The 13,634-nt window shown below is 41.4% G+C and overlaps 2 protein-coding genes across 7 annotated transcripts in view; both read right to left on the bottom strand.

Moving 5' to 3' along the window:
* Nucleotides 1-13,634, bottom strand: part of LOC139756016 (ryanodine receptor-like) — a 494,517-nt gene that overhangs the window by 420,715 nt on the left and 60,168 nt on the right.
* The window catches only part of LOC139756017 (probable cation-transporting ATPase 13A4), a 115,781-nt gene that overhangs the window by 78,857 nt on the left and 23,290 nt on the right, over nucleotides 1-13,634 (bottom strand). For all 6 annotated transcript variants that reach the window (XR_011714246.1, XR_011714245.1, XR_011714247.1 and 3 more), the window contains exons 8-10: nucleotides 7,366-7,517; nucleotides 6,741-6,870; nucleotides 413-570 (exon numbers count right to left, since the gene is read on the bottom strand). Coding sequence is in view for 3 of the 6 variants with exons in the window: in XM_071674955.1 (XP_071531056.1) it covers nucleotides 413-570; nucleotides 6,741-6,870; nucleotides 7,366-7,517 (440 nt within the window). In the remaining 3 variants the exon portion in view is untranslated. The remainder of the gene's footprint in view (nucleotides 1-412; nucleotides 571-6,740; nucleotides 6,871-7,365; nucleotides 7,518-13,634) is intronic.

The raw sequence follows: 13,634 nt of genomic DNA, 5'->3' as shown, positions 1-13,634 counted from the left end.
GTGGCTAGTTTCCTGAGCGTTGTAGAAGCCTCAAAGATATAAAAGGTTCCTGCGGCTGGAAGTAAGGAATTATAGAAGCGTTACCGCATTCCGTCTGCATGAGGTTACACCTTCGGTGAGGTTGCATCAATGGACCCATTGATGCAACCTCACAGAGGAATCGTTCACATGTTTGCTTCTGATTAGAGCGCAGCCTTGAAGGTGCAGGAAACCCATAAAAGAGGACCTGGGGTCGTGTTATAATCAAATTATAATCATAACTCTGTGTGTGTGTGTGTGTGTGTGTGTGTGTGTGTGTGTGTGTTTCTATAATTATAATCCGGTTTATGAATAAATGGAGGGTCATTTTATTATCAAGTCCTTAGAGGAGCAAGGTTTATAGAGACGAGGAATGGTGAAGAGAGAGACTGACCTTGGCCCTCATCCACTGTACCAAGCTCCAGCACATGGCAGCCAGGCCCAGCAGTAGGAACACCACCAGCATCTTCATGAAGTCGTTGTAGAAGTGGAAGTCGATGGGTTTTGGGAAGAGGATGGAGCGGACCAGCTCGCCCCGCGCCGTGTCAAAGCCTGGCGAGACAAGGGAGGTGATGAAGATGGCTTAATAAGGCAAGGGAGGTGATGCACGGTATGTGATAAATGGTCCTGTTTACGCTAGGAAGGTGATGCTGGAGCCTATTGAAGCAAGGAAGGTGATAATGTCTGGTGAGGCAAGATATGCGAGAAGAAAGCCCGGTGAGGATAGGAGGTTATGAAAGAAGCAAGGGAGGTGATGAGAAGGCCTGGTGAGGCAAAGGTGCTAACTGGGCGAGACGAAACTCTGCTACATGGATACGACGAGGAGAAGCGAGTTAACAGTGCCGTTCAGACGCTGTGTTAACAGGAGTCTGCTGGGGCAAGTTGTGTCTGTTGGTAATACCTGAAGTGAGGAGAATGGTGGCCCCAGTCAAGACATAAGGGGATGACTAATATTACGTTCGATTTGGAATCATGTAGCCAGGAGGAATTTAGGAGGCCCAAAAACTGAAGAGACAAAGAGGAATTCAGTAGGATCATCACCAAAAGTGATAAGCCAAGGGAAGAGTAAGAAAAATGCAAGGAATATACAGTCAAAAGGAAGAGAATGGGAGACATCATATAAGGCGAGAGGACAGAACAGCCTTACAAATAAAGCAGACAAGTAAGAAATGTCAAGTGACGGAAATGTCAGATTGAATGTATACAAAGGCAAATGGTCTTGTGGCAAATGACAAAGAACTGGAGCTCACGAATCGTATTAGGGAAAATGCACCTAATGTTGATGGAGTTGTGGAGGCGAAATTTGCTAAAGAGGAGGAACAGGAATGGCCCATCTTCTATGATAACTTAAACCGGGAAATGAAATTCAGTTCTCAGGAACCAGATCACTGTAATGGATGGTTCCATGAAACTTACAAGGAAGAAATGGGAACATAAGTTCCTTTAGTCTTAAATACAAAAATGGGAAAGGGGGGGGGGGGGGTCACTGATTTGAAGCCCCATCGCTGCACAAACGTTAATAACACCTCTGCAATTCAACGGAAAACTTTACTAAAACTTTACTAAACACCTTCCTAGGAGGCGAAAATTATCCTACTTTCTAATATATATATATATATATATATATATATATATATATATATATATATATATATATATATATATATATATATATATATATATATTTTTTTTTTTTTTTTTATACTAATCGCCATTTCCCACATTAGCGAGGTAGCGTTAAGAACAGAGGATGAGGACTGGGCCTTTGAGGGAATATCCTCACCTGGCCCCCTTCTCTGTTTCTTCTTTTGGAAAAAAAAAAAGAGAGGGGAGGATTTCCAGCCTCCCGCTCCCTCCCCTTTTAGTCGCCTTCTACGACACGCAGGGGATACGTGGGAAGTATTCTTTCGTATGTTCGCATGCAGCAGACACACGAGATAGCCTAGCCACTGCTCGTAAACAGACTGAACGTGGCGTGTTCGGCTGCAAACGACAATATCATCGATATATTTCATTTGAGCACTGAAGATTCAGATAAAACATCCGTTGCTAGCATAGGTGCACGGGCCGAAGGACAACTGAAAAGAAGAAAAAAAAACAGATTCGGTCGCGCAAAATAAGAAAACTGGTTTCATTTTAACTACAGTTCAAAGTTTATCTTAAATTCAGATTTGTGTAATTTATTCATTCGTATTCTCCGGGCGAATCGCTGATCCTTTTCGGTTCTTAGGCGGCTCTGGCTATCGAGGCTGAAAGGCCATTTTCTTCTTGCTGCTGATAATCCGAAAAAGTGATCTTTAATACTTCCTCCTCGTTCCGTTTATCAGTTCTCTTCCTACTATCGATATTCATAGACACTGGTTCTTCCCGATTCATTTACGCCCGCAACCATTGAGGCGGAAGGATCATTGTTCCATATGATAAAAAAAAAAATATTGATAGTGATATCTAAATTCGGGCATTTCTCTTGAATCAAAATTCTAAAAAAAAAAAAAAAAGCGGGACATAAACAATATACGTACGTGAGTAGGACAGACAGTCAGCGGGCATTACTGGATTACAGATTAATTGGTAGGTGTGTATAAGTGAAACTTCTGGATATAAATGTGCTGAGAGGGGTAGCTGGTGGGATGCCTGATCACTATTCTGAGGAGGCGAGGTTAAAGATTTGTAGAGGATTTAGGAAAAGAGGAAGCAATATGGTCTGACAAGAGTTGTGAGAGTAAGTGAGCTTGGAAAATGGACTTATGTGAAGAAATACCGGGAGAAATTTAGTGTTGAATGCCAAAGGCGAGGGTAAATGAAAGCAAGGGGAGTGGTTGAGGAATGGGAGGTAAATTATTTAGGGTGCAGTGATGGCATGTGCAAGAGACGCTTGTGGCATGAGAAAGGTCGGAAGTGGGCAGATTACTAAGGATAGTGGGTGGTGGGATGAATAAGTAAAGTTGTCAGTGAAAGAGAAAAGAGAGGCGTTTGAGCGATACTTACGAGGAAGGAACGCATATCACTGGGAGATGCATAGAAGAAAGCGGCAGGTGGTCAAGAGGAAGGTGCAGCGGCTGAAACAGAGGGCAAATGAGAGTTGAGGTGAGTAAACCTTAAGGAGAATAAGATGTTTTGGAAGGAGGTAAATGTGCGAAAGACAAGAGAACAAATGGGAACATCGGTGAAGGGGGCAAAAGGGGACGTGATAGCAGGGAATGATGAAGTGAGGGAGGAGGAGCTGGAGTCAGTATTAAACGTATTTGATGACATAGTGGCAGATGAAGGGTGCTTTGGTAAGAGTGGTATGCGAAGTGAGAGAGTCATGTAGAGTAGTTTGGTGAAAAGTGGTGAAAGCCTTGCATAAGATGAAATGTGGCAAGACTGCTGGAACGGATGGTATTAGGGTTGAATTTATTAAGAAAGGAGGTGACTGTTGTTGATTGGTAGGTATGGAAATGCAAGAAGGGGGTTTTCCAGCCTCTCCTCTCCCGACCCCTTTAGTCGCTTTCTACGACAAAGGGAACACGGAGGTGAATTTTCCCCTACCCAAGGGAATATATATATATATATATATATATATATATATATATATATATATGCTTTTCTTATTATCCTTAACTGCCGTCTCCCGCGTTAGCGAAGTAGCGCAAGGAAACACACGAGGAATGGCCCAACCAACCCACATACACATGTGTACACATAAACGTCCTCACACGCTCATATACATACATATACATACACAGACATATATATATATATATATATATATATATATATATATATATATATATATTTTTTTTTTTTTTTTTTTTTTATACTTTGTCGCTGTCTCCCGCGTTTGCGAGGTAGCGCAAGGAAACAGACGAAAGAATGGCCCAACCCACCCACATACACGTCCACAAACGCACCTATACATACCTATACATCTAAGCGTATACATATATATACACACACAGACCTATACATATAAACACATGTACATAATTCATACTGTCTGCCCTCATTCATTCCCGTCGCCACCCCGCTACACATGAAATGACAACCCCCTCCCCCCGCATGTGCGCGAGGTAGCAGTAGGAAGAGACTACAAAGGCCACATTCATTCATACTCAATCTCTAGCTGTCATCTATAATGCACCGAAACCACAGCTCCCTATCCACATCCAGGCCCCACAAAACTTTCCATGGTTTACCCCAGACGCTTCACATGCCCTGATTCAATCTATTGACAGCACATCGACACCGGTATACCACATCGTTCCAATTCATTCTATTCCTTGCACGCTTTTCACCCTCCTGCATGTTCAGGCCCCGATCACTCAAAATCTTTTTCACTCCATCTTTCCACCTCCAATTTCGTCTCCCACTTCTCCTCGTTCCCTCCACCTCTGACACATATATCCTCATGGTCAATCTTTCCTTACTCATTCTCTCCATGTGACCAAACCATTTCAAAACACCGTCTTCTGCTTTCTCAACCACACTCTTTTTATCACCACACACTTCTCGTATCCTATCATCACTTACTCGATCAAACCACCTCACACCACATATTGTCCTCAAACATCTCCTTTTCAGCACATCCACCCTCCTCTGCACAACACTATCTATAGCCTACGCCTCGCAACCATATAACATTGCTGGAACCACTATTCCTTCAAACATACCCATATTTGCTTTCCGAGATAATGTTCTCGACTTCCACACATTCTTCAACGCTCCCAGAACTTTCGCCCCATCCCCCACCCTATGATTCACTTCCGCTTCCATGGTTCCATCCGCTGCCAAATCCACTTCCAGATATCTAAAACACTTCACTTCCTCCAGTTTTTCTCCATTCAGACTTACCTCCCAGTTGAATTGTCCCTTAACCCTACTGTACCTAATAACCTTGCTCTTATTCACATTTACTCTCAGCTTTCTTCTTTCACACCCTTTACCAAACTCAGTCACCAGCTTCTGCAGTTTCTCACCCGAATCAGCCACCAGCACTGTATCATCAGCGAACAACAACTGACTCACTTCCCAAGCTCTCTCATCCACAACATACTGCATACTTGTTCCTCTTTCCAAAACTCTTGCATTCATCTCCCTAACAACCCCATCCATAAACAAATTAAACTGTTATGGAGACATCACGCACCCCTGCCGCAAACCGACATTCACTGAGAACCAATCACTTTCCTCTCTTCCTGCTCGTACACATGCCTTACATCCTCGATAAAAACTTTTCACTGCTTCTAACAACTTGCAACCCACACCATATATTCTTAATACCTTCCACAAAGCATCTCTATCATATGCCTTATCCAGATCCACAAATGCTACATACAAATCCATTTGCTTTTCTAAGCGTTTTTCACATACATTCTTCAAAGCAAACACCTGATCCACACATCCTCTACCACTTCCTGAACCCACACTGCTCTTCTCCAATCTGATGCTCTGTGCATGCCTTCACTCTCTCAATCAATACCCTCCCATATAATTTCCCAGGAATACTCAACAAAATTATACCTCTGTAATTTGAGCACACTTTTATCCCCTTTGTCTTTGTACAATGGCACTATGCAAGCATTCCGCCAATCCTCAGGCACCTCACCATGAGTCATACATACACTAAATAACCTTACCAACCAGTCAATAACCAGTCACCCCCTTTCATATATATATATATATATATATATATATATATATATATATATATATATATATATATATATATATATATATATACATTATCCCTGGGGATAGGGGAGAAAGAATACTACCCACGTATTCCCTGCGTGTCGTAGAAGGCGACCAAAAGGGGAGGGAGCGGGGGGCTGGAAATCCTTCCCTCCCGTTTCTTTTTTCTTTTTTGTTTGATTTCCAAAAGAAGGAACAAAGAGGGCCAGGTGAGGATATTCCCTCAAAGGCCCAGTCCTCTGTTCTTAACGCTACCTCGCTAACGCGGGAAATGGCGAATAGTTTGAAAGAAAGAAAAGAAAAAGAAAAAAGAAAAAAAAAAAAAAAAATATATATATATATATATATATATATATATATATATATATATACACACACACACATATATATATATATATATATATATATATATATATATATATATATATATAAAAATATATATATATATATATATATATATATATATATATATATATACACACACACACATATATATATATATATATATATATATATATATATATATATATATATATATATATATATATAAAAATATATATATATATATATATATATATATATATATATATATATATATATATATATATATATATCCCAATCACGGTCTGCCTGCTCGAGGTTACACCAAGAGTGAAAAATTACCCTTGAGATGTTTGGGAGTATACTCTTGTTAAAGAAATCTTAAAGGAATCTTTAAAAAAGGTCTTGGGTAACATCAAGGCTTTCACATGAATTGGACTTTGGGTAATTAAACACTTCAGTCACGCTCTCCAGTCTTAATTCATTCTCCACATTAAATCCTACTATTCCATAAGATGATCTATCAGATTCCGCATCTGATAGTAACATCATGGCTCTAGATTACACTTTTATCATCTTCATTTGAAACAATCATTAGATCTGAAAATACACACATTCACATAGAAGAAACCAAACGATATACGCCACTATAGACAGATTAACGTGAAACATTGCGTCGCCTCACATTTAGATCCAAGGCAGAGTGAAACTGAAGTAATATCTCTCACCTGTGTTGAGGACGAAGGCTGGTAGTTCGGTGGCGCCGCGCACCTGGAGGACCTGCGACCCGCTGTACAGCAGGTGGTGCTTGTGCTCCTCTTCCACGAACATAGTGTCGCTCCCGCGCGGTACCCCAATCTGCAACACACGCAGAGACACTGAGCTCATCCTGATTATTCTTACAAATGTATAACTCACCATTATGTCTAATGGTAGTGGAGCCCAGCTATGCAGAGCAGTAACCATCCTCCCTAACCTTCCCTTGGCAACTTTGGTATGCCATTCCTTGGCGAATTAACACTGACCTCTAACAGGGACCTGCACGACTCATTTTTTTTCTTTGGTGTTTGACCAGATTGATCACCAAATGGTGATCCACCTGAGTGACCTGACTGGTAACTGATAATCTGGACGAGAAGTGAGATTAGTGACCTGGCTTAACACTGCTGACCTTTGGTGATTATTGACTATATCATCACCGACTTGGGTTAGAACCGACCTTGGTAACCAGGCTAGGCACTGCCATAGCTGACCTAACATAACATGAAAACTTTCGTGACCTGATTAATGCCTGATGAATCACCCTGGAGATGAGGGTAGACTGATCCTGGTTGACGTAGGCTGACCACTGACCTTTGTGACCGGGACAGACTCTCCGGTAAGCATGGCCTCGTTAGTGATGACGCTCCCTTGTAGGAGGACAGCATCCATCTCCAGTCTGTCCAGATAATTGCCTATGAGCACCACGTCCCCCGGGACCACGTCTCGTGACGAAAGTACCGTCCCTGCAAAACAGTTTGATATATATGAACCTTCCTTGCAACACACGACGAAACAGAATAACCCCAGATACGTCTCATTACAGGTGTATCTCTATCTGTTACAAAGATATATGAAGAAAACTATGTAATTAGAAATGAACAAATTCAAATAAGAGCAACTAAATTCATCCCGTCACAAAAATAAGCCGTATGAAGAAAGAGACAAAGCCCTAAAACTACTCTTTCTTAAAAAGAAATACAGCGCACTTTCCTGGAGGACTTCAGATCCATTTTCAAAATCATAGATATCTTCGACAGCACAACATACAAAAATCATCTTCACTTTAGATAGATCTAAATAACAGAAATAACGGTACGAAGATCAAAGGAAGGAGATCTCACAGCAATGTGGGCAAAAGGTTTTTCAACCTTAGATTAGTAGAACATTGGAATAAACTACCTCCAAATGTAGCAAATGTAAAAAGATATCAGTACTCTCAAACTAAAGTTAAACAAATACTTCAGTAACATCTATTGTATCAATAAAGAGGGTGAGTGAAAGGGTTACGTGGCCCTACATTAATGTTCCCGATTCCAAGCTGATCATTGCTAAGCGTTTCTTACTCGAGTTTTTAATCAGCTATTCTGATTAATTGTAACAATTTGCCGTAGAATTACCTAAAATACCGTAATGACTGCATTTCTAATACATTTCCTTATCCCCTCTGCAGAAACGGCCGCTAATGCTGTTGGTGTCATCACCAGCCAGGCCTCCGTGATTGGAACGTACGTGGGAGCTTGGGACACCAATGGCCAGAACTGCTGCCGAAACGGCTTTCTCAGAGAGCAGCGCGCGGCGGTGGTGGATAAGAAGATGGCAGGAGAAGGGCTCGGTTCGGAGGAGACCACGAAGTGGACGACCCGTATGTAGGACGCGGGAGGATGGGGCAGGTAATGCGGGACAGGCCCATGACGTCACTGTCCACGTGACCCGTCAGCTGCAGACGCAGTGTCGTCTACGCACCGCCAAACTCCGTCTTCAGAAACAACATCTACACTCCCACATTTCTGATGAGAGAAAGTTAACCAAGCATGCAGGGAAACACGCGTTGGATTTGCCCTACAGCATTTAGGACTGGGAGAAGATTACTGGGATGGCGTAATCTTTACGGATGAAAAACTGTTTCCTTTGTTGAAGCAGGTTCAAGGCTTGCTGGCGCCCTTGCATTACCCATAACAGTTCTGAAAGTATCTCCGAGCTTCAGCGCAGCGACAGAGTGCAAGTGTCACTTTGGTGATGGTTGTGGAAACATCAGCCTTGCGAGGTGGTAGAAACTGAAGGTCGCTTAAACAGCCATAAATACATTGAAATATTAGATGATGTTCTTCCCTCTATTCGTGCCACGGCCATACCAGAACCAAATATCAAGTTCGTGCAGGATAAGTGTTCAATACACACGAGTAGAGCAGTGTGCGAGTGGTCTAGTGCCTATCCTGAAATTCAAGTCTTGGATTGGCCCACGAAGAGGCGCGACATGAACCGTGTAGAGAACCTGTGTGCAATTATGTGTCGGGAATGGAACGTGGGTGAGGCCAGGAGCCGACAAGGCATCATGGACGTTGCACGCGAGGTATATGGAACAACCTTCGTCACCGCCCTAGCGTCTGCAGAAACCTCGTCCATTCTGTTCCCACAAGGATTCGGGAGATTTTCGATGCCAGTGGGGGATGGACATCACATTACATGCAATTAAGGCTACTTCATCCTGTTACGGCAATAAACTAATGTTCATGCTCGTCCTGTGTGTTTATGCTAATTACACACCAGTCTCTCTATACACAATTCCTGAAAACAGTGAAACGTTCCTTTGACACATCTATGAGGTACATAAACTCACTCTCCAGCGTTTAGTCTCGATTTCCAGAAACCTTCAAAAGGTAAAGCATCACTCGACTGTGTTGTTGTGCAAGGGAAACGTAAAGACTATTACATATGAATAGTGTACACATAAATAAAAAAAAAAAAAAGCTAGCCAAAGTTGCCTAGTTTTTCTGTTTTAAACTCTAAACAACTATTTCATCATGTGACAGTCACAGGGACAGAGATGCCAGTTGTTAAGTCGAGGTAGCGGCCACTATCGATAATAACAATATAATGTGGATATGAAATAGGCTTGAAACAGCCCATAATATTGAAATAATCTCGCGTTAACCACTAAGTGTGGTAACTCTGATAATGTGATTAAACCACTCAAAATTATATCATATGGAAAATAACTCGCTGGTAATTCAGTAGTCGTCACTTCTACCCTCACCGGAGCGAAGCACCTGGGTTCACTCACTTGAATCATATATGGGGTCGAGATTCACACCGGTTCTGATACGATCATGATTCGACTATGAGCCGTGAGATCACCAATGAACCTTCAAGACTTTAGTCAACGACTGATCACGGTACATATACCTCCCTGAATTTATATCTGTTACCAAAGGAGATATGAAGCCTTGAAAGAAATACATGTATGACAAATTTTATAGTTTTAACGAAACATTAAAGTCCCCATGAGGTTAAACCAATATGTCAAAATCTTTATTAAAAGAGAGCAGTCACGTTTGATAATCTCCCTAAGCCTGACCAACTATTTTCTGCAATACATCATTTTGAAAGCCCTGCTCAGTCATATCCAAATACTACTTATCACTGCGTTCAAATTACAGATAAGCAGACCACTAAAGATATACCAATCAATTCAATGAATTATCGGATTTATCAGCTGACGAATACCTTAGATAAAACAAAGCCAAACAGGTGCATCATACGTAAACATTCATGTGTAAACCAGTTTTCTCTTCGATCTGATTCCAACGAGTATACCAGACTAGTAGTTTCCCAATGGTTTCCGAAGACCGTAGAGAAAATCAAAAGAATAAACAGTGGATAAACCACATCGCGTTGCGCAATTACAGCAGAAAGCACGTCCCAGAATTGGTCAAGAGAACAGGGCAGTGTTGGCCACTTGACATATAGGTTCTCTAATCAAACTGAAGTAGGAAATAAGTACAGATAAAAGAACACGGATAGAACAAAGTAATACAAAAATCTTCAAACCATTACGTGTATATTATTACAAATTCTTAAATCTCCGGCAACCATACTACAACATACAAGAGTCACTAATGCGATACGAGATCTGCCTTCCTGGTGTCCACGTCAGTTAGTCATTCTGTCAGTGTGATGATGAGCATCTTTATTTACTTACGTTTCGAAACAAGTTTCATGATGCATCATAGCCTAGAAAATACACATAACCTCAACTAAAAACCAATACAGTAATATTTTTTTGATAAAAAAATAATTGAAAACATTTGACCAGTAAAGAGATACGTGTATCCAATGAGGCTATTCAGAAATCCTATTTGTTTTCCAAAAACGTGTCATATTCAGTTCGATTAGTTTCCTGAGTATAGATCAGAAGTAGCCACGAAATAAGTATAACAGGATTAATCTAACGTGATGAAAACATATTTCAAAAGATTTAACTAAAAGAGGAGTATTTCTACAGTTTACGCCTCACGTAAGTTATATGCAATCGATAGACCCGTTTTTTAGTGGTCCCGGTTAGGGACACTCATTGCCTAGGTTAGATAAGGTAAGGTTCATTAGATTGGGACGCATACTATCCCACACCAAAAAATCTCTCGGGAGCGGAGACTGTAAAATTACCAGAAAAAAAATTTATATAAAATGTCAAAGCCTTTCAAATTGGCTGAGCAATTTCCACTGTAAATAATTCTTACCGGATCATCTTTCAGAAACAGAGAAGCCTCGTTGAATCCCCAGTGATTGGTTTATCTCTGCAAATATACTGCACTTCCATGACCATGAGCTTCTGCTTCCAAGGGCTCTTACCCTGATACAGACGCTGACATGGGGTGAGCACTTGCACGTGAGTGATTTCAAATGGATGAAAATGGTGGTTTGACCATTAAGGATCCCGTTAACGGTGAGAAATTAAAATGTTCACAGTCCGAGATTTCAAATGCCTCATAGTTTTACCAATATATTATGCCTTATAGCGAGAGACGCATGTAAGTCTCTGGTAAATACATCTTTAAATTTTGTTGGGTTTGTTAAGCAGAATGAAGCTTTCTCGACCAGTATGTACGGTGAGAAAATGAACATGCTACTTCGAAACAGTGTTTACTTGAGGCTTCGTTTTAGCTTAACAAATTTGTAAGGGCTTATTCTAATATATCAGTCTGTGAAATTACAAGAGAACCCGCAATCACAAATGTTTTCTTAAAACTCTAGTCCGTCTGTAAATGTAAATATAATGATAAATGTTAAAAGCTCTTTTAGTCAAAGTATGACTTTACATATGCTTTAGAGTTACGAGAAATAAACGAAGTGAACCACGTACCATACATAAATCAGTGGATACAGGCTTTCTATAAACTGACTCATGTGAAAAATTCACTTTTGATTAAGATTTTTTCCTTTTCGGCACATAAGCAAATAGTTTTCATTACACTAGTTTTTCTCTATCATATGACTGCGGTTTTCACGCAAAAAGTCTATCACACAGATACACACACACACATATGTGTGTGTGTGTGTGTGTGTGTGTGTGACGTTATTCAGTAAATGAGTGAGAGATTCCCGTGACCTTTATCTACTAACCACATGCATTTTTCACCGTACGGGATATGTTTACCTATAGCTGTAGCCGTTTCTAGATTTTCATTTTACTCTCTCGTAGTGAGCGAAGATGGTAAGGCAGGAGTTCAGAACTTGGTGTATTTTCAGTAACTGTGTAACAGTAGAAGAAGCAGATATTATCGTACATTACACTTCATCTGAAGAGCCGTCGACCTAGCCATTGTTAAAGCCTAGCTTTACGCCCCGCCTTTGTGATATGTGTCCTGCTATCCCTTATCTTGTATTTGCCACTGCATTACCTCCCGCCCATCAACGCTAGTCATTACCTTACACCTGCCTCTCCGACAAGGTCTACGGTTTGTCCAACAAACGTCTGTGATGAGAGCGAGTTAAACACTGACCATTTAAGTAACATTATAGTAGATTTGTGCAGTGTGCCAAATAAGAAGCTGTTCGCTGGTGATGACACCAGATCGTGTGGGGATGGAGGCATAATGTCTGAGGATGGACCAGCCACATCTCTCCGGAGAAAAGACTCCATCGGGCTATTATTTTCCAATGAGAAAATAAACTATAATGAAGTTTGTTCGGCAATTTTTGACGCCTTCGGCGTAAAGTACCAGGAGATCACTGGCATTCAGTTCGTCAAGAGGAACAAAGTGATAGTAAAATTCACAGAGGGGACCCCGTTCAGAATCTTCCTTAACAAGCATGAGGGTCAAGTGCTCAGTCTTCCCGCCTCGGCAGGCTCTGGCACCGTCAAGGTTATAAACTTCAGCGAGATGGTAACGCAAGTGTTGGTGAGTAACGCTCCCTTCGAAATGAAGGATGACGCGATCATGAACACACTGAGACGATACGGGAAAGTGTTAGGGATCAGGAAGAACGTGCACGCGAGAGGGCTTGCCCGGGGCATCCAGACTGGGGTCAGGACGGTGAAGATGGAGGTGAAACACAGGATTCCCGCGTCCGTGACGGTGAGCGGGTACAACCTCACAATCACGTACGCCGGGCAGAATCGCTCCTGCTTTAGCTGTGGCTGCGAGGACCATCTAACTCACGACTGCGACGTCAGGGCAACCGGTAAGGCCAGTGTGTTTTACGATGATAATCCTCAGCTGATCGGAGGTATGGGAGAAAAGAAGACGAAGGATTTGTCTAAAGTGGAAAACAAGAAAATATTTTAAGGAAAAGGTTGTTTCCGGCCGAGAATGAACTCTTTGGAGTAAGTGTAAGTTTAATAACACAAAAGTAAGATATATGAATCAATGAGAGAATGAAATTGTAGGAAGAGAACTGGATGAAAAGTGAGAAAATAAAGGAAGGTAGGAGAAGAATAGGAAGAATGTAGATGTGAAGGAAATTCGAGGAGCCACAAGATGACTGGAGAACGTTTGGGGTGCAAGGAACTCCAGAAAGCATACAGAACTTTTCGAATAGGTAAGAGCCACAGGACAGCTACAGAACAAACGAATGACGAA

This window comes from Panulirus ornatus, chromosome 20 (genome assembly GCF_036320965.1).
Source record: "Panulirus ornatus isolate Po-2019 chromosome 20, ASM3632096v1, whole genome shotgun sequence".
In the NCBI taxonomy this organism is placed as follows: Eukaryota; Metazoa; Arthropoda; class Malacostraca; order Decapoda; family Palinuridae; genus Panulirus; species Panulirus ornatus.
The sequence above is the reverse complement of the archived record's forward strand: the minus strand, read 5'-3'. Positions and strand labels throughout refer to the sequence as shown.